Raw genomic sequence first — 25,153 nt, 5'->3', positions numbered from 1 at the left:
ATATATAACGTACGTTTTATTTTATAATAAATAATAAATACAAGTTTTTAAGTTTTAATTTTTAGGGGTGCTATTTGGGCTTTCTAATTGGGTTAAGCCCAAAAGAGCATAGAATGGACCAAAGTCCCCAAACCGTATTAGAAACTTCACCAAACTGTAATAAAACGGTTTGATTTGGTTTTCATACCAAAACGGTTTGATTTGATTTAGAAAATTTTCAAACCATAATTTACTAGTTTGGTCTAAGATTTTCTCCAAATCGCACTGAACTGGACCGTGAACACCCTAATTTTGGCAACTGAAACATATACGTGCAATGCACGTGCACCCCCTCTAGTATATAGAAAAAGATATTTTTACATAAAAATATTTGTTCGGACGGGCTTGGGTTCGATTGGATAGGGATTGGGTCAGGCTCGTGCCGTCCAAAGCCCCAACCCAAGCCCAACCCAAGTTAACATCAGGCCCGAGTTTTCTGGGCCAAGGCCCAGCTTGAGCCTTGAAGCCCAAGAACTCGGGCCAAAACCGTGAGTTCGTGTTGGGTCGGTTCCGCATCGGGTTGGGCCCGCCCACGTTGCAGCCCTCCTTTTTTGGGTTCTATCTTCTATGAAGCTTCTGGAATTGAAGGATCGCGGCCGAGAAGGGGAAACAAGCATTCTGCAGACCAGGGAACCGACGAACAGAAAAGGCGTTCGACAAGGAAGGTTCGTTTATTTGAGGTATTTCTTGCTAAGTTAATCTCCCCTTCAATCTCTCCTTCTCTGTTTTTGATTTATTTTCGAGTGAGTTGTTCCCTTAAATAAAAGTTTCTTCCACCAAAAAAAAAAAATATCGATTTGATCAGCGTTAAACCATGGATCCATAGAAGTTTCCTATAGCTGATTCTTTAAATCTTGTTTTTATATGATTTGGTTGCTTCTATTGGCAGCTTGTTATCCTTGAAGAGATTCATGGGCTTTAGCTAAATTAGTGTTTTTGCAACACATTTTAATCTTGATGTCTGCTCGATGTTTTTCCTAATTATTTATTTCTGTTGTTATGAACAAGATTCAGGCTGGCAGTATTCTTCCATCGTTATTTTGTTTTGTTCGTATAACAAGCTTGTTCTTTTATTTTCTTTTCAATAAAGAGCTAAATATTTACCTTTTTTTTGATCAATCTGAATATTTACCTTTCTTGAATCGATGGTCGAAAACAGCTTCAAAGATGATTCATTCATTATTTAGACTATTATCTTCTTGGATCGATACTGTTCTTTCTTTTCTGTTTTGTTTGTAGTAACAAGGGCCTTTTTTTTGGATGGATACAAACTGAAATGGCGAATAGTGAAATAACGATGAAATAACGAAAATATTGGTGGTGAATGATCAATTCTTCATTAAACTTCCATACCAGCTTTTAAAAGAAAAAAGATAGGGAAATGAAGAATTTTTGGCTGGCGGGCTCGATGCTAGTCTTTACATTCTATAATTATAAAACGTTAGTATCCACTTGGAGGAGTTGAATTTATTTTCTAGGAAGGTTTTATATATATATGCTGCAGCTGTCAAGCATTGTGAATTATGACTTAAGGTTCTTGGGCTCTACAACATTACACGAGGGGAGGTAAGAAGACAAGGTTCTTGGCTTTCCGGATGAACATCTCGTTCAGATGGATTCCAAGACCAGTGAATTTACCAGGAGATGACATAGAGTCATAGACAGGAGTTATGGTTGTCTTTTGTGATCACTGCTCAGAAAGTGTTTCATGGATTATTAGGATTTTATCAAGGTATTTGTTCTTGGAGTCAGTTGGGTTTTTGGATTTTGATAGGGGGGAAAGTTGGTCAATGGGATTTTGGTTCCCATTGACCAAGATAATTATGTTTTTTTTTTTCAGATTTATGTGGGATCCATGGAAAATTTATTCGGAGAAGTACGCTGCAGCCCACTGCAGAATGCTGAACTCCACTGCAGACCTACAACAATTCAAAATGTCAAATACCCCCACCCTATGCACCAATGCCCGCCCGTGAATTGGCATCAACTCTGAGCTGGCACCTACCCCAACTGTACGGTGGGGCTAAAAATTCTGACGCTGGGCTGAACTGTCATTATCTCAAATTTATTTCCCTGGGTATCACTTACCCAGGTGGGTAAGTTACAACACTTGGATGGGACAAAATGGCCCCTTTTAATAATGATTTTTAATGGATAAAATGGTCATTGCCTTATTTACCTGAGAAATAGAAGAACACGGGTAAATGCATTTACCTGGGTAAGTTTTTCTTGGGAAATACTTACCTGGGTAAGTACCCTCCCAAAAAGCGAACAGGGCCTTGAGCAAAATACAAAGGATTCTTAAATTCTGAGTTTTGACATACTTATACAATCTTTTTAGTAAGCATTGTGACATGCTTATGTTAATAAACCACCTTGATCATTGTTACAGAAAATGTACTTTCTTTTCTTCACCAACTATATGAAATGCACATTTCCTTAATTGTGAAAATGATACAACTTCAGATATCTTTTCTTTTGTTTTGCTAAGTGGCACTAAACTATAATGCAATTAAATTTAAATATTCCATTTAGTAATACAATACTTCTCAGCAGAAGTGAAATGTTGTGGATAAGGACTGCTGTTCTTATCTCTCCAATGGATTAATCCTTCTACATGTATAAAGTTTTTTTGTCACCACCATATTTTTCTTCTTTAATCTTGCCCCACTCCCATCTCCTCTCTCCAGTAATCATAGTCATTGTATTAATGTATTTGTCCTTTCTTGTTGAATACCAAGGAAGCAGATGCAAGAGTGGCAACAATTTCTGCAACTACATTAAAGTTCAGGGTGTTTCTATCAATCTTGAAAACACTTCTTGGAGTATCAATGTATTCAGGTTTTTTCTCAAATGAAAAGTCCTTGTTAACATCACCAACCTGTAACAGAACCCAAAACCACCTTCATTCTCTTCATTCCTTCTTATCTTCTTCTACGAGTCCAGTGGAAGAAATGTTTGGAAGGATAATCAAATAGAAGTCATATTAATGATCAATTGATAAACAGAGAGGACATTAACAAGTACAGAGCAAAACAGAGGATAGTGGAAAACACAAACTCAATACACACCTGAACATAAATGGTATTGAAATGAACAATGGCTTTGAGAAGGTAATTAATAGCGCAACGAATGGCCACCCTTGCATTCTAAAACTTCTTTTTTGAAGAATAAAGAGAAAATTCATTAAAAGAAAGCGAGAATACAAAAGGAAGGTGACAAGAAATCACTTGAGAAAAAAAGAAAAAACAGGCGTTAATACAAACTTACAACCAACGACATCGGATTACAAAATCATTTAAAAAAAAGAAACTAAAGCACCAATTTCGGACACCTACACCCACCTCCACAAACTTCGAGACTTCTCAGGATCCAGACATCCAACTCCAACTCCCTAATCCTCCCCCTCAAATGATTCCTCCTGCCTATCATCATCCTCATCCCATGTGATGCAGGAGCTGATGAGTCAAAATTAGAATTTTATGAAAATTTATGTATTTATGTATTTTTGGACAGTAGGGGTATTTTTGTCATTTTCAATTTTCTGTGGGGTCCAATGATAGGGTTTATTTTGTCTAGTTATAGATTGTTTATGTTTAAAATTTCAGAGTCATTGCATAAGTAGGATTAGAGTTATTGAGTTTTCTTTAAATTGAAATAGGATATAACAACTTAGTTTGAGTCCTACTAGGATTATTGAGTCTAACAGTTTGACTCCTAAGACTATTATGAGTCTAACAGTTTGACTCCTAGGATTAGTACGAGTTTAGAGTCTATAAATATGTATGGACATTTTACACAAAAGGCAATGAAGTTTATTGGGTTTTCTTCAGCTTATGCTAGCTATGGTGAGTGATTCCCATGCCCTAGAGTGATTCTAGGCACCTTGTGAGCAGTGATTTAAAAGGCGCGCCTAGGCGCACAGGCGAGGCGCATTTCAGGGTATGCGCCTCGCCTAGGTCCTAGGCACAGCCCTTTCAAAAGGCACATGCCTGGTGTGCCTAGGTGTGCACCTGATGCGCCTTGCGCCTCAGCCCAGGCGTGCACCTTTTGAAAACTTGACGCTTTTTTGCTTTTTTTGAACATAGCTGCTGGTCCGCCCCCGGACCCCCGTGCCACGCTCCTCGAGGCAAGCCCAAACAAGTTCACGTTAGGTCTTAAATTCTTAGTTTTCACACAAAAAATAATGATTTTATAGTTTTAATTGCTTTTTAAGAAGACATTTTATTAGGATGAATGAATGAACAACATTACCAAATTGGGGGTTCTTTAAGGGATCTTGCAAACAATAGGGGTAGGATTAGTGAATTTCCTAAAACTTAGAGGTAGTTTAAGAGATTTTCTCTTGAAAACAAGGAGAAATTTAGGAGGGGGTTTGGAGCAAGGGGAAGGCCTGTGACATGGCATGTGTATATATATATATATATATACACACGAGAAAGGTTTAGCTGAACGCTTTAGCCATTCAGCAGGCTGTGGAACCAATGATAAGGTTCCACACCAGTATTTAAATACATGGGCATGTGTCTTTCACAGTGGGCCCCATGAATTTATTTCTGGCATGGAACCTCGTCATTGGTTCCATAGCTCGCTGAACAGCTAAAGCGTTCAGCTAATCCGAATTCTATACACACTGCATTATAATTTCTCCAGCCTAACTTCCTAACTGTGACCTGGATAAGGTCTTTGTCTCTTCAAATGTTTGTTTTGTTGTATTACTTAAAAAGGGCAGCCCAGTGCACGAGGTTCCTGCCTATGCGGGGTCTGGGAAGGGACAGGTGTACATAGCCTTACAATGTACTGAGAGGCTGTTTCCAAGATTTGAGCCCTGGTCACCCAGGTTGCAATGGAGCAACCCAACCTTGTGCCAAGACCCACCCTCCTCTTAGTATCTCCCTCTTGCATTAATAAAATAGATATCCCCAAGTTTTTCATAGGCCATGTAATGTTGCTTTTGTTTCTATTTCTATTGTTTTTCAATGTTTTCTAGTTGCTACACCAAGAAGTAAGACAAACTAATTCGTAAAAAAGGGGATACAAGTTAAACTCACCAAGATTTCTTATATTAGAAATTATTACCTCTGCAACTTAGTGGGTTGAATAACTAGGAAATGTTCCACTTGGTCCTTTTATGAGAATCAAATTATTATTGAAGTGTAAATTAGTAACATATGAAATGTAATGTTGTCTTTAATGTACATTGGTACAAGAAGGGTCGTAGAGATTGCATGCTATTAATGTTATTTCTTTCATAATTGAAATATTAATTCATTAATCAAAAGATAGGTCTGTTACAAGTATACCAGATAGAGGCGCAAGGTGCAGCCTCACTTTTAAGAGAAGGTTACATCCAACCAAAAGAAAAAGGAAAACTGAAATAACCAACAATTACAGTGCAGCAGTGCAGCCCAGAACAGGTGATCCCTCTTAACCCCTTGTTTAGCAAAAGAATCAGCCATCTTGTTTACTGGCCTTTGTACCCAATGTTATTTTATAACTAGCAGGGGCCCGTGTGATGCACGGGAAAATCTGAAAGAGTTAATAATTTTATTTTTCATTTAATGCTGATTTATAAAAATAATTATTGTTAATTGAATATGAACAAATATTTTTTAATAAATTTAATTTTATTGATAATTTGTAGTAATTTTAATAATTTTTATTCTTTTTATTATTTTTAAATGAAATTTTGATTAACTTTAAATAAATAAAAATAATTATAAAAGCTAACATTTTTATTAATTCCACTAATAATTAGCAATTATATAGGAATGACAATGGGGTGGGTTCAGGGCAGGGCACCCCATCCCTTTCCTTGCCCATAGTCAAGACACTTTACCCCATCCCTGCCCTGTCCCTAGTGTCACGCGGGTTCAGGGCAAGGTAACCACTCCTCAATGTCGGGCAAGTTCAGGGGCAAGGCACCCCACTCCTCATCAAGGATGGAGAATCCTTGAATTTTCCTACCCCGTCCCAAGTATTGGGTGGGTTCAAGTTGAGGTGTAAATTGGGTTGTGCTGGGTTGACACGACATAACCCACACAAACTACGAGTTGTGCCATGCTGGCCCACGAGGCATCCCGGGCCGTGCCTCCCTCTAGGATAATTTGGGGGCTGGTTTGGCACGGTCCACGGCTTGAGCCCGCACGGGCTCGTGCCGTGCTGTGGGTTGGGCTGGGCCTTGGGCCAGGCCATGCCGCATACCAAGCCAAGCTCAAGGCAAGGCACCTGCTCCCCATTCAAGGTTTTTAAAATTGGATCGGATAGGGAACCGTTCTAGGGTCGAACGGTCCGATTGTTTGGTCCGAACGGATGACCCGCTCTGACAAAAAAATTAGAAAAACAAAAAAAGGACAAAAACTGTTGTCCAGGTTGATGGTTCGACCGCCCAAGTTAGCAGTTCGCTAACCAAATAAACAGTTTTTGGACAAAAAGCGGTTTTGAGGTGAAACGATGTCTGGTTCCCAATTTTTTCTGTCTAACCATTTGGTTTGATCTAGTTTTGAAAATACTGTCCCTGTCAACCCAATATTCAATTTGATGATAGAAATGATCAAAATGATATATTGAGTATCAACCACATGGTAAATTTCTATTATTGTTAATTGAAAGATTTAATAAATTTTCATTTAGTCGGATCTCAATTCCCATCCCCAACCTCGACCTCAATCGGGGATTCCTATTAATCCTCGTCCCCGCACCCACCCTACCAAAACAATCCCCACCCTTAGCCCCATTGGGTCAGGGAAGTCAGGTCCCCGTTGGGGATGGGGAAATTGTCATCCCTAAAAGTGTGTTCTAATAAATGACCCTAATAGAAACACATAAGAGTATACAATTGTTTTATATTTTTAACTTTTTAAATAATTAATAACTATTCATATTTTATATACTACTTTTAATAAATTTTTTATAATACAAAAATAACAATAATTAATTTCAGTTAGGTTTATTTATCAAACTAATGAAACCAACCGACCCAATTAACTCGACTCGAGTTGGTCGGTTTTCTAGTATTTTAGGTTGGCTTTGGTTAAAAAATTTCCCAATTCGACCAAGTTGGATTAGTTCCACTTTAGCCATTTGTAAACCAACCAAAATTGAACGACCTAACCATGGATATATATTAATATTTTATATTTTAAATATAATTTTTAATATGAAAAAGTAGGAATTATGTTTCTTACTCTAAAATGTTATATATCATAAATTTAATTTTTAAATTTATTATTTAGTAATCGCATTGTAATTTTTAAAATTAAATTAAAATTTTAAGTTTAAATCTTTTGAACAGACTAACCGAACCAAAAAATCGACCCAAACCAATACAACTTGAGTGGGTCTATTTTCACAAAAAGTTAGTCGGTTTCAACTAACCAACTCCCTAACCTGACCAGGTCGATTTGGTTGACCAAATAGCCTACGATCGCACTGAACCAACTCTTGAACACTCATAATTTCAGCTAAATTAATAGTCTTATCTCTAATAAATAACAATAGTTTATTCTCCAATAATTATTGAAAGTTTATAGCAAAAATACACAATTATTGAAAATATATATAATGAAAACTACAATAATTACAAAAATTACAAAAATACAATAAGTACTAAAAATATATTAACTTAGTCAATAAATGGTATAGTCTCAAATAATAGTTTAATCTCTACTAAATATTAATCAATAACTTATAACATAAACACAATAAATACAATAAGTACAATAAATTAAATTTAAAAATTTCAACAATAGTAATTTAATCTCCAATAATTATTGAAAATTTTCTATTAAATAACTAAACAAAATAAATTTGTACATACTTATTGGAAATACATTTTTCACAAAAGACAATAAATATTAATTTTAGTATATAAAATTATATAATAAATATAGATTAAGAGTTTAAAATTATTATTAATAAATATTATTTTTTTGAAAGTTATTTTCTTGAACTATTACTTGATATAACTGAAATTAATTATTTATAATATTATGTAAAAATATTAAATTATTATTAATTTCAATATTATGTTATATTTATTTTTTTACTTTTTAGTTTTTTTTAAATTTATTACATAATTTATTTATTTTAACTATTTAAAATCTAGTTATGTTAAATATTTTGTTATTTAAAATATCTAGTTATTTAAATACTTAAATAATATGCAAAATATTTAAATTTTAAAATATTAATTGTTTATTGAATTTAATTATCCATAAAATCATAATTTATACTATGATTACATAATTTCATTATTAAATTTGTAATATATTAAATTTATTATTAATTTAACTATTATGTTATAATTATTTTTCTACTGTAGAGAAATTTTTTAAATTTATTACATAATTTCGTTATTTTAACTATTTAAAATCTAGTTATGATAAATATTTAAATAATCTATAAAATATTTAAAATTTAGAAAAACAAAATATTATGAAATATTTAAATATTTAAAGCTATTACATATTATTAAATATTTAAAAAACATTTAAATTTATAATATAAAAAAACATAATTTAAATTGTTATTACATAATTTCGCGATATATTTTGTAAAAATATAAGATTATTTTTTGTGTTTTTAATAATTATTTTAAAGTTATTTTATAATTTTGTTAGAATATTTAAGTAATTCTTAATTTTTTTAATCTAAATTTTCTTTAGATAGATATAGATAAAAAGTAGGGGAGAGGATAAATAGGAATTAGAGATAATTTAGGAGAAAAACTCTCTACTGAATTAGATATAATTTTGGAGATAAATAGGAATTAGAGATAATTTAGAAGATAAATAAGAATTAGAGATAATTTTGGAGAAAGTGGAGGAGGTAGTTTAGGAGTAATTTTAGGAGAAGAGATTATTTAGGTTATTGAGAAAGTGCTTATAATTGGTTTAAAAAATGACATGGAATTAAAAAAAATAAAAAATTTTAAAAAAGGAGAAAATAGATAAATAGCTTCTCTCAAAGGAGAGACATGCTGACATGGCAGGACCAGTTTTAATATACATATATATATATGTATAGAGAGAGAGAGAGAGAGAGAGAGAGAGAGAGAGATTACATACTACTAAAAATTACAGCCATCTTGTTAACCCCTTGTTAGAGATTGCATACTATTAATGTTATTTTATGATTTATGAATTTTACCCACTATTGTTTTAGAAAATTTCAAGTCTTATGCCTTGGTCTCAAGGTTTATACTTGCTTCTTCAGGCCTAGCTCTTTCGTCCCCGTTTTGGTCTTTTAAAACTTTGTCCTGGACTAATTGTGAGCTATTAATATCAAAAGAATAAATACAAACTGGTTTTTTGGTTTGATCTTAGCTTTCTATTTGTTGATACAGGTTGAATCTTGTATAGAATTGCTAATGAGGGGTAGAAGCTATAGTTACAGCCCATCACCACCAAGGGGTTATGGAAGAAGAGGCCGGAGCCCTAGCCCTCGGGGTCGCTATAGTGGTCGTGGTAGAGATCTTCCTACTAGTCTTTTAGTTCGCAACCTTCGCCATGATTGCAGGTTTGTTTTTCCTTAATATTACTTTACTGATCCCTTTTTTTTGTGTAATTTTCGAAGAGGTTGGCTATTACAACAATTTTCTTTTGCTCTGATTTTTCCTCTGTGATCATGTTGTTGTGAATGCAATGGTTGTAGTGGAACAGTTCTACTCAAAATTTTCATCTTTTCATGTTATTAAAAGTTCGTATTTTTTGAGAGGAGTCAAAGCAATATGCTATACTGTAAAAGTGAGATTGTATAAAAGTAGGTCTTTGTAGTCTACAATGATAAGCTATACAACATGATCGACAGTTGATTCTGTGCGCAAAAGATGCTATGAGAGCTTGAAGATGGAGGGGTGAACTTCCCTGAAACTTTTATGATTAGAAATCCAGGAGATGAGCACTCCTAGGTTGATTGATCACCAAGTATTCTATGGCTTGATTTCAAGCCAAAGATTGCTCCAGGCCTTACAAAGGATTTCAAAAGGAATTGTTTCAGAGGTCACATTTCCTCACTTTCTGAACTTTTTTGTTGTCCAATTTTGGATCAGTACCACAATTGCAGAAGAAAATAAGCAAGTTATGCCCAACAACCCCGAAAAGTGGGTCCAAACAGAGGGATAATAGCAATCAATAAATGAGAGGCTAGCTACCTCTTTTTCAGGTAACATTAAATGCAGTTGTCATCTACATCCCATTCCCTGATGGTCAACTTGTCCTTAGCTAAATTCTTAAAGCAGCCTGTATAAAGAAAACAATATTTAAGGCTGCATGAGAATTCCACATTACAGTGATGGGTAAGAATGTGGGGACCTACTATACAGTTAATGGAAAAAATTAATTATCAAGAACTGATTAACCACACTCTAAGGTCCATCTCCCTTTTCTTTTTGGGGGGTGGGAAGTGTTGCTTCAGTGTAAGATTTGGAATAAATTCTACTTCTCAGTTGTTACTTCAGGTTCTATTTTCTAGTACTTCTGAGTGTTCACTTCTCAGTTGTTCAGTCACTTTAGAAAGGGTTGGAAACATATCATTTAGTGGGGACTGGTCATACCAATGGTCCTTCTAACAGCAAAATTTACCCCCATCTCTTATTTTGCACCCATGAAATTCGCTTTGTATGTTTCAATTGCATCTTTCTTTCTATCTAAGCCATGTATTTTAGCAGTTGATGTTACCTTAATTGTGTGGTTGCCCTTTAGTTTTTTGAATTATTCAGTTCTCTTCCATTTTCTTGTTTTATTTCTGCTAATGTTACAACATTCTCTTATTATTTTTATGCTTTTATCTTTATAGGTGCATCTTTCGCACATAGTGTAATTCCTTTTTCATTAATTATTGTTTTCTGATTGTTACAATATGCTTCATGAGGCTATTTGGTGGATGATGGACAGACATAATTTCATTTTTCAATTCTCAGCAAGTTTTTTTCCCTCCTCTCTTTTTGTAGTTATTAAAGGTGCAATGGATATTAGATCTGTAATCCGAAGCAGGGAATTGAAGACTATTCAGATATTACTATATTTTACTCAGTTTTCTTCCATATTTATGTCTTTCTGGAGTTTTGAATACATATCTAAATGAAACAGATCACAATTCTGTAAAAAATTTACATTGGATAATGGATTAAAACTCAAATTTTCTGGTTGTAACAAGAAAACTGCTCTCTTTCTTTAAATTGTCAGTCTAAAAGGCTTTGTTGTTTCATGTTTCTTTTGCCCATGATTTATCTACACCATAGTTGGTGTATTCATGTTCCTTGAAAAGCTTTTCTGAATTATTAAGTCTGAAAATTCACCATGTTCAACAAGAGTTATGTGTTATGTGAAAACAGATGGTAGCACATGATGCATATTGCAGAAAATTACTAGAAATAATGTAATAAATTGTTAAGTTATCAAAAATTGGGATTTATGTGAAATGTCTAATAACTTGGAATCAAGGTAGAATTGGTTTTGCATGATGTATTTTAGCTGCATTAAAAAATAATGATCTTTATTAGTTGTCTAAGTTTTGATATTTTATAGTATAATGAAACACGACTGCATTTGGAATGAAAGGGCAGCTTGAAACAACAAACATGTGCTTTTGTGGTATATTTGAATGCTTTGATTTGCTGAATCAGCTATGAGAACTGGAAGTGGATGATTATGATGGCAGAGGGTAGTTATCCATCAAAATGAATAATAGTAGTAGCAGCAGCATCAAGGAATAGTTAATGTATCATCCTTTCACAGTCGAGCTTTTCATAATGTTTCAATTTTTCAATATTTTTCTTTTTCAGTGATATTATGTAGCAAGGGTGCCAAATTCTGAAGTATCCATTTTCCTCTGGGCACACCAACCTCCTTATTCATGGGCTCATGGCATGGGAACACGGGATGTGGTATTGAATAATCATAAACTACATAAACAAGCTAATTATACTGTATGAAATAAGAAAAATAAATAGGCTTGGAAATTCAAAGTGTAAGCACCTTGTCAGATGTGTGCTTTTCTTCTCATTAACCATTGTCAATATTTAGCATTTTTGTAGTCTTGGCACAGCTAGAATTACTAATTTAAAGCATAGTCTAGTTAACATTATAAGCATATAGTTTAGGTGCATTGTGTTTTGCCATCTGATGTTATTTGCTAAACCACAGTCGTTTTGTGTTAGGTATTTAAAGCATAGTCTAGTTAACATTGTAAGCATATAGTTTAGATGTTATTTGCTAAACCACAGTCGTTTTGCTATCTAATGTTATTTGCTAAACCACAGTCCTTTTGTATTGGGTATATTTGCAAAGTTTATTGTTTAACTTTGTATTTATGTTTCTGACTTGTGCAGGCCAGAAGATCTACGTAGGCCATTTGGACAATTTGGTCCTCTTAAGGACATTTACTTGCCTCGAGATTATTATACTGGGTGAGATATTCCTGTTAAGTTACAATAACCCGAAGTAATTAGGAAGCTGTCAATTCTGGTCTAACATTTGTCTTTTCTTTCTATGCATCTATGTATATGACTATATGTACTGGGTCAAGTAGGGAGCGTCCCTACACAACCCCACCTACTTCTGCCATGTGGGAGAGATCCTGTGGCTGATAGACTCTCTATCATATAGAGAATCCACTGGATTGGCCAGTGGCCACATGTTCATTCTTCGGGTATACATCTGCCCCATACCTCCAACTTGTACAGGATTTTGGGTCTCAAAACAAGTCTTCATGTTGCCTTATCCTTGAGTTGAGGAAAAAGTTTCTGATGAAAATACATCGACACATGTTCTAGTTAATCTCACAGATTCTAATTTAAATACTGAAAAAATTAGAGGGATTTTATTCATCAAACAGGATTCCAATCCTAGTTTGGAATTGGGTTGATGTGGACTGTGGGATATAAGACATGGCCAATCCCCACAAGGTTACTCCACGTGGGTAAAATAGTGTAGTTTGTATATGAAGCTTCCTACTTCATCCACTAGGAAAATTTGAAAACCTTTATTATTATTTTTTTTTGGTTTTGGAAATATGCGTTCTAGTGAATGAAATTGGAGAGCCCATCTCCCTGCCCCTGCTTCCTGTTCTAAATTACTATTGTGATGATGAGGATTGTTCTTTATTCTTTTCTAGCCACTTGGATCTTTTTATTAAAGTTGTTGAGGTTTAACAGTTCAAATAAAGTTTTGAAGACATCAATCAAGTAATAAGAGTTCTGTTGAAGATATTAATGTTTGTGAAGATTGGAAGAGAGGTGGGTTTGATACATTTTGAAGATGTTCAAGTCTTGAAGAATTTGAAGTCATCTTAAAACTGACATTTGCAAGGTCAGCAGCCATGTGCTTGCTTTTACTTGAATTGTATAGAGTACCTTGTACTTGCATTTGATATTTCTTGGGATTACATTGGTGATTTCACCCATCATTTTTTTTACATGCACAGTTACTGCCACTATGCTATTTGGTGGTTATATAACCATTCTTTGTGATACTAAATTTGGCTATGTTGCAGGGAACCACGTGGCTTTGGTTTTGTCCAATATATGGACCCTGCTGATGCTGCAGAAGCCAAATATCAAATGGATGGACAAATTCTTCATGGAAGGGAGCTGACAGTTGTGTTTGCAGAGGAGAATAGAAAGAAACCAGCTGAAATGAGAGCAAGGGAAAGAGTGAGGTAAACTTGGTCTTTTGTTTTTAGGCCCTCATCATCTGTGATTAGGTCCTGGTTAGCATTCCTGTCTGTCATAACCTTAATATGCAATTCCGAATATGCTGTCTCATCAAAGATACTACTGAATAGTATATAATTACTTGTAAAAAATATTGTGCTAATTTATCAAAAAAAGTATTGCACTACAAAGTTTGCAGAATTTTCATAAAATATACTTTGCAAAAGAAAATTGTTGAAAATGAATTAGACATTGTCATCTTCCAATTTGTAGTGAATGCATTCATCTTCCATCATCATTTCTTTCACATCTTCCCATATCATTCTGGAGAGTTAATATGTTGACTGCATTCTAGGACCTCACTCAGACAGATATGAACTTTTAAGGGTAGTTTTATGTTTTTATTTTAAATTATTTGGAAGTTTGGGAGGTAGAGGCTATAGCAAGTTGTCTAGAGTGTTCCATGTCTGATTGGCCTTTAACCTACTTGGGTCTTCCGTTAGTAGCTAACCCAAAAGAAAGTCGGTTCTGGTATCCAATTGTGGAAAAGTTTGAAAAGAGGTTGGCTTCTTGGAAAAAAAGTTACGTTTCGGTAAGGGGTAGAGTGACCTTGATTTGGGCGAACTTTCTAGTCTTCCGGTTTATTTTCTTTTAGTATTCAAGATAACCTCAAGGGAAGCCAAGAAGCTAGAAAAGGTGATGAAGGATTTCTTATGGAAGCCAGGGGAAGAGAAGAATGATCATTTTTTTAGGTGGGAGATAGTCAGCAAGAGTAAGGAAGAAGGGGGATTAGGATTAGGAAACCTAGTTCTTAAGAATGAAGCTCTACTAGGGAACTGGCTTTGGAGATGGCCGTTGGAGAGAGAGAGGTTGTGGCACAAGGTGGTGAATAGTATTCATGGCTGTTCGCAGAACGGTTGGGATGCTGGGGTATCTTGACGAGTGACTTTTGCAACACCCTGGAAGGCTATACACGGAATCCTTCCCCATTTTCTCAATTTGATCAGGTATGATGTTAATTTTGGAAACAATGTTCTTTTTTGGGAAGACATTTGGGGGGTAGGCAACCAACCTCTTAAAGACCTTTTTCTCTCTCTTTACTCTCTTTCCCTTTATGGGGAAGAGCCGGTTTCCAGTTTTATTTCCTCAACTTCTTCTGTGGCCCTAAACTGGGATTTTGGTTTTCGTAGAGGGTTATGCGATGATGAAAGTGCTTGTTTCAGAATTGTTGTCTTTACTTGAGTCTGTTTGGATCCCCTCAAACTTGATACGAGAATTTGGACCCCTGAACCGAAAGGTTTTTTCACTTGCTCCTCTTTCTTCAAGTCCCTTTACTCCACTTCTGCACCACAAAACTTCCCATTTAAAGAATTCTGGACTAGTCCCATTCCCCCAAAGATTGCTGTTTTTTATTGGGAAGTTTATTATGGTAAGATTAATACCTTTGAAAACTTGCAAAAGAGGAGACCAAAATGGTGCTTATCCCCTAATTGGTGTGTTTTTTGTAAATCTCAGAATGAGGAATGCCACCACTTACTGATCTCTTGCTCATTTGCTACAACTTTATGGAATTGGAGTTTTATGTTGTTTGAGTGTAGGTGGAACCTGCCATCTGATACTACCTTACTGTTTAGTTTGTTTATCTTTGAATGACAACACAAAGAGAGGGAGAATTATGTGTAAGTGCATAAGAGAAGCTTTGTTGTGGACAGTTTGGGAAGAAAGGAACACCAGAATTTTTTGTGAAAAAGAAAAGAGCTTCTCATAAGTAAAAGAATGTATTCTGACAAGGGCAATTCAGTGGCTGGAAACTCTAAAGCTCTTTGATGCATACTCTTTTGATGACCTATGGAGAAGCTGGTTAGCAATGGCTAATACTTCTACCAGGAAGGACAGACGTGGTTGAATGGATGCCACCAGGGGAGGAGTTTATTAAGCTGAACTTTGATGGAAGTAACCGAGGAAATCCAGGACCTTCAGGCATAGGAGTGTTGAGAAACAAAGACAGTAGCATTATATCTTTGTACTTAGGTCCTGCAGGTGTGGGAGACTCTTTAAGGGCCTAATTACTTGCTGCTGTACAAGGAATCCAGCTTGCAAATCAGTTAGGCATAGAGCATCTGATTATTGAAGGGGATTCCTAGGTGATAGTGGGTTGGCTGAAGGATATGGGCACTGTGATATGGGGTTTTAGAGATCTTCTCAAAAATGTTAAATCACTAACAAGGAATATGACAATCAGAGTTCAGTGGGTAGGCAGATCAGCAAACTCAATGGCTGATTCACTTGCAAAACAGGGGGTTCTTTGGGCTACTTTATTTGGGCTTCTGTGTAATTTCTTTTGTACTTATAATTCTGCAACTAGTTTTAAAGGAAATGTTGCATCTGGTGCCTTTCCATGGGTTGCATGTAACTCTTATTTTCTGGTTTAATAAAACCTTACTCATTTATCCAAAAAAAAGGGGTAATTTTATGTTAGAAGGCTACTACAAACCATTCAAGAACTTCAGAAGAATCTTATCATGATGAAAACAGTGGTCCTCTGGGTACTGATTTGCTCTTTCCAGGGTCTAGATCTGCAACCACACTTAGTTCTAAACCAACCTGGCTTATAGGTTCGGAATCGTACTCTTCTATAAGTACCCATGACCATAAAACAACCAGAATCAACTTCTTGGTAGAAAAAACCACCACTACTGCCACTACTACTACAATGGCTGGGTGAGGGTGGGACTGTACAAACTATCAGGTAGTACACTCATCATCATCCTCCATGCCTTATCCCCAACTATATGGGGTTGGCTGCAGGAATCATGTTTCGCCAATCCGTTCTATTTAAAGGCATATCCACTGTTAAATTATTAATGCTTAAATCATTTCTTACTATGTCTCCCATGTCCTTTTTGGTCTACCCTGAGCTCTTCTAGCCCCTTCAATTTGTAACAAATCACTTCTTCTATCAGATAATACACTAATACCAATAATAAAGTTTGTTGGGTAGTGTTAAGTGGAGCTGTAAATGGGATAATGATGCTAGACGAATGGAACATGGATAAAATCATGAAAACTCTTTTCTAGCGATCAAAAGTGAGGTTGTTATTAATAGGATAGTGATGCTAAACCTGGGAGTGGAAGCCCCCAGGTTTCAACAAAGTCAAGCTGATGGGAGCTAAACCTGGGACTGGCAGGAATTGGTGGTGTGATCATAGACTCCTCAAGCGAAGTATTGGCTATGCATTCAGGACAGTATAAAGAGCCATAAATTTGATCTTATTTGAAATCTGTGATTAAAAGAACAAAAGGAAAAGTTTGTGTAGAGAAGAGAAGAAGAGAAAGGTTGAAGAGAATGGGGAGAAGCCAAACAGCTAATCTGGCCGCCCCTTTCTTTATCTTATATACTATAATTAAAATTGAATACAATGACAAGTATAGCCTTAGTAAGTTGGCTATTACTAAAAACATAAGTGTTGTAAGGCTTATTTGATTGTTACTTTATAGCTGCTGTTAGTAGGCTGACTTCTTAGGATACTGTCAGTTATTTACTTGTCTTTTTCCTTATTATTTTTAGTTCTAGGGTGAGCCGCCAGGGGCATACTTGTAATTTCTATTCCTTTATTAAAGTAATACAACCAGTATGAACTTTTTCTCTCAATCGTACCTCTTCTTCTCTTTCTCTCTCTCTCTCTCTCTCTCTCCCCCTCTCCATCAATCATTACATGGTATCAGAGCATGTTTCTGGGCTGTAAAAGACCTATGATCCCTCCTGTTTTGAGCAAGGTCTCCTTTTTTAAAAGTTTTGGACGTGGAAGATAGGGAAACCCTACTAGATTTTTGGCGGAAACCCTAGCAGTTTTCTGGTGGCAGTTTTCTGTGGTTTTTTCCTTGGTCGTAATACCAAGAAAACCCTAGTCGGAGAAGGGTGATGCTGGTACAGAATCCCTTCCTCTGTTCGATGCTGTGAAGTCAAGTTCAGGTTAGCACCTTCGTACAAGTGTGAACAGGTGTGTTTTTTTGTTTTAGTCTTCTTTGGCCGATGGTGTGTAGGGCTCATTCCTTGGTTATATAGGTATTTGTTTGGATGTTGGATGGTTAAACTGTATGAACTACAGTCAGACTGATAGTAATGTCTGTCTTATTGGCGTTGAACTGATTACCGGGCTGGTTTAACGACTGGTTGTGTTGATTGAACCTTCTCAGAGTTGTTTTTAGCTGTGTTTTGTTCTCTTGCTCACATCCTAGAAGTAAATTCCTTGAGGGTTGGTATTCTGATTGTGGCTGCAGTGTAGTTGGGTGGTGTTTGGATTGGTTTTCAGTAGTATCCGATGGCAATTTATGAATCAGCTTCATCGGGGGCTACACCAACCCGCAACACAGCGGGTATGGGAGGTGAAAACATGGTTTTTCCCATGCCAATTATCCCTTTAAACGGTCTGAACTACCTGGAGTGGTCTAAGAGCGTAAAACTCTATGTAACGGAAAGGGGTAAAGCTGGTTACATTAATGGAAGGGTGAAAGAACCCAAGGGTGAGATGGCTGAACATGATAGGTGGGACCAAGAAAACAGTATGGTGATGTCTTGGCTCCTCGCAGCCATGAAACCTGATGTGAAGAAGAACTTTATGTGGGCAGACACCGCTAATGAGATTTGGGAACAGGCCAGAACTACCTATTATGAGTAGAGGCATTATCCCAAGGTTTACCAGTTACAAGCTGAATCCTCAACATGTAAATAGGGAAACCGTAGTTTGTCTTCATATTATTCAGCCCTTGCCTCTATATGGAAAGAATTGGATCATTATCAGGCTATAGAGTGGAAACATGATGATGATGCTAAGGCCTATAGGAAGCTGGTCTCTCAGCAACGTGTGCTTGCTTTTTTGTTGGGACTGAACCCTACATATGAACCGTTGAGGGTATAGATCCTAGGAAGCAAAGAGTTGCCTACGGTTCACGAGGTATACTCCCTTGTTCAATCGGAAGAAAGCAGGCAGAATGTAATGGTTACAGCTGAGGGGGAGCAACAAGTTGCTTTGGCTGCAATGAATAATAACTCCATGGGAAAGAAAAGTGACACTAAGAAGACTGATGATAAAGATAAGTTGTTCTATACCCACTGTTGGCGTTCACGACATACACGTGACACTTGTTGGGACATCCACGGGAAACCCAAGTGGGCTGCAAAGAATCAAGAACAGGGTAAAGGTCAAGGCCAGAAGAAAATGAACACAACACATGTGGCAACCCAAGATACTAGGGTTGCCGGTAGTACCCGGGACCACCCAAATAAGTCTGACCCCAAGGAAGATATAATGAATTCCTTCAGAGAGCACCTGGAATCTTACAACTCAGTCACCGGTACTCCCTCTACTTCATTTGCATCTACTTCAGGTAATACGGCTTCTGCATTCCATGTCACTCCCACGGATTCCCCTTGGATCATTGACTCAGGGGCCTCCAACCACATGACCGGTAAACCAAACTTGTTTCAGTCTTATAGCCTTTTGTTAGGAAGGGATAGAGTGAGACTTGCAGATGATTCTTTTTCCTCCATTGCAGGCCAAGGATTAATATCTCTTCCCCATGGTCTTAACCTGAATTGTGTATTGCATGTCCCTCAACTTCCTATAAATTTTCTTTCAATTAGTAGCATTACAAGCTCCTTGAATTGTAGCGTGACTTTTTGCTAACTTATGTGTTTTTCAGGATCTAACTTCTGGGAGAACGATTGGTAGAGGAAGCCTAGTGGATGGTCTCTACATTCTCGACAACAAAGCTAGTCTCTCGATGTCGTCCTCAGAGTCACATAGTCAGTCAAATAAGAGTCAATTTTTTTTTTTTGTGGCATAGTCGTTTAGGCCATGCTTCTTTCGAAATAATAAAGTCTTTGTTTCCAGTTTTATTTAAGTCATGTTCAGTGTCAGAATTCATGTGTCAAACGTGTCAGTTGAGCAAACAGTGTAGAACAACTTTTCACTCAAGTAATAAAAGATCAAATGTTCCTTTTCATGTTGTGTATTTTGATGTATGGGGGCCTACCAATGTAATCTCTGAGGGCGAATATAAGTACTTTATCACATTGATCGATGATTACTCTCGCTATACATTGGTAATTCCTATGCGTAGTAGAGACGAAGTTCCAAAGTAGAGGATGGTGCTTATGCAGTTCCATGTTGAAATACAGATCTTCCAATCCGATAATGCAAAGGAATACTTCCATGGGGAGCTCAATGAGTTCTTTGCTTCCTACGGATCTATTCATAGGAGCTCGCGGGATAATGTTACACATGAATGTTCCAAAAAGGTTTTGGGTGGATGCTATACTTGTAGCTTCTTGTCATCAATCGCATGCCTTCCAAAGTGCTGAACTACATGGCCCATCGTCAGTTATTGTACCCTTAGTCTCCTTTATTTTCCATTCCCATGAGTCTTTGGTTGTCGTGCCTTTGTTCATGACTTGTCTCCATCCTGAGGTAAGTTAGACCCTCGGTCCATTCCTTGTGTCTTTTTGGGGTATCCCCCCTCTCAAAAAGGGTATCGGTGCTTTGATCCAGTTAGTCGTAAGTTTTTTGTGTCTATAGATGTGTCCTTCTTTGAGTCTGAGCCATTCTTCCCTTCTCCTCGGGGGGAGAGTAGTAGTGTGGAAGAGGAGAAGCAGGTTCAGGTCCGCCAAGTCTCTCTTCCTTCTATTCCGGACCTTGCTCTCTTTCGTGTCTTCCAACGTACACGTTGTAGAGATCAGCAATGTAATAGAGATGTGGAGCAGTCAAACATTGAGCAACTGACACCGTTAGACTCCCAGGAGGTAAGTCCACCCCCTAACCCTGCTCCTACTGTGGATGACCTTGACATTCCTATGGCCCAACGAAAGGGAGTCAGGTCATGCACTACCAAACACCACATTGCCCATTTTGTCTCCTATGATCACATTTCCCCCTCATACCGTGCCTTCCTATCTGCAGTTGATTGCATCCCTGTTCCCAGAAATGTTGCAGAAGCCTTAAAATGCCTTGAATGGACAGATGCCATGGAGGAGATTAATGCTTTTCACAAAAATCAGACTTGGGAATTGGTGGATCTTCCAAAGGGGAAAGACCCTGTGGGGTGTAAATGGGTGTTCATGGTTAAGCACAAGGTAGATGGAATAGTTGAAAGGTACAAAGCAAGATTAGTAGCCAAAGGGTACACATAAGTATACGGAGTTGACTATGATGAGACTTTTGCCCCAGTGGCTAAGATGAACTCAATTAGGGTTCTCCTGTCCTTAGCTGCTAATCTTGATTGGGAATTGCATCAACTGGACATAAAGAATGCTTTTCTGAATGGTGACTTAGAGGAAGAAGTATACATGGTTCAACCCCCTGGATTCTGTGCCAAGGGGAGTGAAAATAAGGTGTGCAAGTTGCTAAAGTCTCTTTATGGCTTAAAACAGTCTCCCAGAGCCTGGTTCAGTAAGTTTCACATGGCAGTTCAACAGATGGGCTTCAAACAATGTCAGTCTAATCATACACTCTTTGTGAAGAGATGTCAGGAACAGGTTGCTGTATTGATAGTATATGTGGATGATATCATCATTACAGGAAGTTGGAGCTCAGAGATACAGAACTTGAAACAATCCCTTGCATCTAAATTTGAAGTGAAAGATCTAGGCCCCCTGAAGTATTTCCTTGGGATTGAAGTTGGTCGCTCAAAAAAGGGTATCTTTGTCTCTCAAAGGAAATACACCCTTGATCTATTATAGGATACAAGCAAATTAAATGCAAGGCTGACAGATACTTCTATGGATGCGGACCACAAGTTAGGTGACTGTTGGTGAAACTCTGAAAGATGTGAAACAGTTCCAAAGGTTAGTGGGAAAGCTGATTTATTTGTCCATGATCCGTCCAAACATTGCCTATTCCGTTGGGGTCCTAAGCCAGTTCATGCACTCTCCTAAAAAACCACACATGGAGGCAGCACAGAGAGTTCTTAGATACTTGAAGAAATATCCCGGAACATACCTACTATTCAGTAAACACAATCACCTAAAGGCGGAAGTCTTTACAGATGCTGATTGGGCAGGAGTTGTGGATGACAGAAAGTCCACTAGTGGGTATTGCACATTTGTGGAAGGAAATCTGGTGACCTGGAAAAGCAAGAAACAAAGTGTGGTAGCAAGGTCAAGCGCGGAAGCCGAATATAGAGCTATGGCACATGGGGTGGCTGAAGTCCTTTGGCTAAAGAATGTCCTAGGGGAGCTTGGAGTTGTTGTTCATAGTCCTATGTCCCTTTACTGTGATAACAAGGCTGCAATAAACATCGCCAGCAACCCTGTCTTACATGAGAGGACCAAGCACATTGAGGTGGACAAACACTTCATAAGGGAAAAATTGGAAAAAAGGGAAATTTGCATTCCTTATGTCAACTCCAAGGAACAACTTGCTGATGTTCTCACAAAGGGGCTTCCATGTTTGCGACACAATGAGTTATGTGACAAACTGGGCATGATAGACATATTCAGCCCAACTTGAGGGGGAGTGTTGTAAGGCTTATTTGATTGTTACTTTATAGCTGCTGTTAGTAGGCTGACTTCTTAGGATACTGTCAGTTATTTACTTGTCTTTTTCTTTATTATTTTTAGTTCTAGGGTGTGCCGCCAGGGGCATACTTGTAATTTCTATTCCTTCATTAAAGTAATATAAATAGAAGATTGGCGACAGCCAGTATGAACTTTTTCTCTCAATCGTACCTCTTCTTCTCTCTCTCTCTCTCTTTCTCCCTCTCCATCAATCATTACAATAAGTAAACACTCTTAACTAAACATAAACTAATGGGCCTTGGGCCCAATAACTCTCTAGCTAAATTTTAAAAATAAAACAAATGTTATCAGCCCAATCTGAACGAGAAGAAGAGAAAGGCTGAACTTTTAGCTCTGCTAGAAGGATTAAAACTTGCCAAGCAAGCAGATCTTCAGAATTTGAAGGTTGAAGGGAACTCAAAAACAGAGTGATATCATGGACCAATTCAAGGGGTAATGCTTCTTGGATTTATAGATATTCCCTAAGAGAGATCGAAAGCCTAGCAAGAGAACTCAATGCCTCATTCACATGGATCAGGAGAACTGCAAATGGGATGGTTGATTCATTAGCCAAACAGGGAGTTCATAGGCATTCGCTGTTCTGGGCTTTATAGTAACACTATGGTGCAATGTCTGCTATATTTGCTGTAATTCTGTAACCGATTATCTTAATTGAATAAAATTCTCCTTTTGCTGATAAAAAAAATGTCTAAGGGAAGCAATGGGTGTTGACTATGTATGAGATAGGGTTTTAATTGCATTTTCTGAGATACTGTAATCAAATCAGTTTAAAGGGGAAAAATGGGTTGACAAAGATAAGATAATCGGAATGAAATTCTTGTGACTGTTATTTCCTCTAAAATGATTTATACCAAACTGGAAACAGACCACAAGGCTCTTAGCTTGCTTGTTTCGAGGCTTGGCTTACCCGGCAAAGAAGCTGGCACCACATAAGAATATTCAAGATTCAAGAAAACAGAAAAGGTAACGGATTTAGGTAATGTTTAGGGTCTGTTGAAACTCAGTAACAAGAACAATTAGATAAAGAAAGATGGTAAGAGAATAAGAAAAAATAAAAGCTAGGGAGATGGTTTAGCAGTGAATAAAAGTTCAATAAGGAATAGCTCTGCATATAATAACATGGAAATTGGATAAACCAGCATTCACATGAAATACCTGCTATTAATTAAAATAGATCCTGACAGACGTAACACCATTAGGATTTTTAGGAGTCAAAACCTAAAGATGGAATTGGCATTTTTATAAATTTGGAATTGACACCAAAGACATTGGTAGAAAAAGTTTAGAGAAACAAATAGATCTTCTAATACCTGTTAGTATTAGAATTTCCTAAAAATAGATATAAAAGTATTTGCAACTAAAAAACCATCAAACTATCTTGATGATCTGAAGTGATCTTGAAGATTCACCCGTTATTCAGCATTCAAAATCTAATCAAAGATTTGATTAGGATAATCAAATCCAAACCTCGGCTGGAGTTGACATATTATACTTATTAGGCTTTCTGGAAAAGGTTGGAATCAAATCCAACTCAATGAATTATCAATTTTATTGAACCGGTGTGCCATGAGCATGGATGTCATACTCATCTAAAAGTTGATGCTGAAAGGCTTTGTTTTAGAATTGCAACTCTAGAAGTTGACACTAAAAAGATGCATATGTTTATACTTGCTACTCTAATTTTTTTGTTGAAAGGTTGCTAATGTGGTGATGCTCTTCTTGGCAGGGGCCAGTCTTATGACCGTAGGCGGTCTCCTCGTTATTCCCGCTCCCCACGCTACTCCCACTCACCACATCATGCAAGATCTCGTTCGCATAGCCCTAGTTACTATTCTCCATCCCCTAGGCGAAGGCGTTACTCAAGGTATGCATTCTTTTATTGGTTTCTACTTGGCACTAATTAGCTTAACATGGTATTTGTCTTACCAGAAAACTTGTTACTTGTCTTCTTATGCAGGTCAGTTTCACCATCAGATAGAAGGTACAGTGGAGAACGATCATACTCTCGTTCTCCTTATGGTTCAAGGAGCCCAGAAGACTACACTAGGAAACCGGAGAGGGAAAGGTCCTTGAGCCAGTAAGCTACTGAGAAAAACTGCAACCCCATTGGTATCAGTGGTTGCTTTCAGTGATAACATTTATCATTACAATGTACCTCTTTAATTAGGTTGGCATCAACGCAGATTGATTTTCACATTTTGTTCAAGTTAGCATAAAGTTGAACGGCTATTGTAGAAGGTAACATCTTGTTAAGAATTTGGGTGCAATTTTTATACGAGGGAAACTGGTGAAGGTACCCAATTAGTGGTAGGAAGAATTTGTAGGGGTATTAGATATCGGATAAGGAAATGTGAAGCTTGTACGATTCACATTATCTCAAATGGCAACAAAAAACAACCCCATAAATATTGGGTTCTGTTTTTAATCCTAAGTCTCGCTCTTGCTGCCAAATCTATGTCCATGTTATAGAGCATGTAAGGGGGTCAAGAATTCTCTAATCTTAAAGCTTGCATGCACATCCTTAAATCATTCTCCTCTCCAATCTCACAAGCGGTTTATTTATAAAAATCACATATCCATCCCTCTTATAAAATCCTTCCCCTTCCCATTAAATCCCACGAAAAATGCTGTGCTATGTGACAAATACCAGTGCCACGAAGAAAACGTGGTATTGGCAAGGTTTAAAGTATTGGAAACATCAAGTGTATCAGAAAATCAGTTTTAAGAGACATATTGGGATACGTCTTGGATGTACATGCTTATCGGTGAAAAATTAAGATAATCTTGGACACACTATAAATATTTTAATAAATCATAAAATTACATCAACAACGCTAAATACAAGATCTCAATGAGGTGTATATACATTAAATTAATATATTTTA

The 25,153-nt window shown here is 36.9% G+C and overlaps 1 protein-coding gene across 4 annotated transcripts; it reads left to right on the top strand.

Moving 5' to 3' along the window:
- The first annotated feature begins 552 nt into the window (after positions 1–552).
- LOC104593539 (serine/arginine-rich SC35-like splicing factor SCL30A) lies at positions 553–24,566 on the top strand. 4 transcript variants are annotated; one of them, XM_010253433.3, is made up of 7 exons: positions 613–719; positions 5,326–5,456; positions 9,386–9,558; positions 12,371–12,448; positions 13,534–13,698; positions 23,995–24,132; positions 24,226–24,566. In XM_010253433.3, exons 3-7 carry the CDS (start codon positions 9,410–9,412, stop codon positions 24,347–24,349), a joined length of 654 nt encoding a protein of 217 aa, XP_010251735.1. In that variant the 5' UTR covers positions 613–719; positions 5,326–5,456; positions 9,386–9,409; the 3' UTR covers positions 24,350–24,566. The 4 variants fall into 4 exon arrangements, with proteins under 4 accessions (XP_010251736.1, XP_010251733.1, XP_010251735.1 ...); XM_010253435.2 differs by having other exon boundaries at positions 630–704; XM_010253434.3 differs by lacking the exon at positions 5,326–5,456 and having other exon boundaries at positions 553–704.
- The last annotated feature ends 587 nt before the right edge of the window (positions 24,567–25,153 follow it).

Source organism: Nelumbo nucifera, chromosome 7, assembly GCF_055504915.1.
Source record: "Nelumbo nucifera cultivar China Antique chromosome 7, China Antique-T2T, whole genome shotgun sequence".
NCBI lineage: Eukaryota > Viridiplantae > Streptophyta > Magnoliopsida > Proteales > Nelumbonaceae > Nelumbo > Nelumbo nucifera.
The sequence above is the reverse complement of the archived record's forward strand: the minus strand, read 5'-3'. Positions and strand labels throughout refer to the sequence as shown.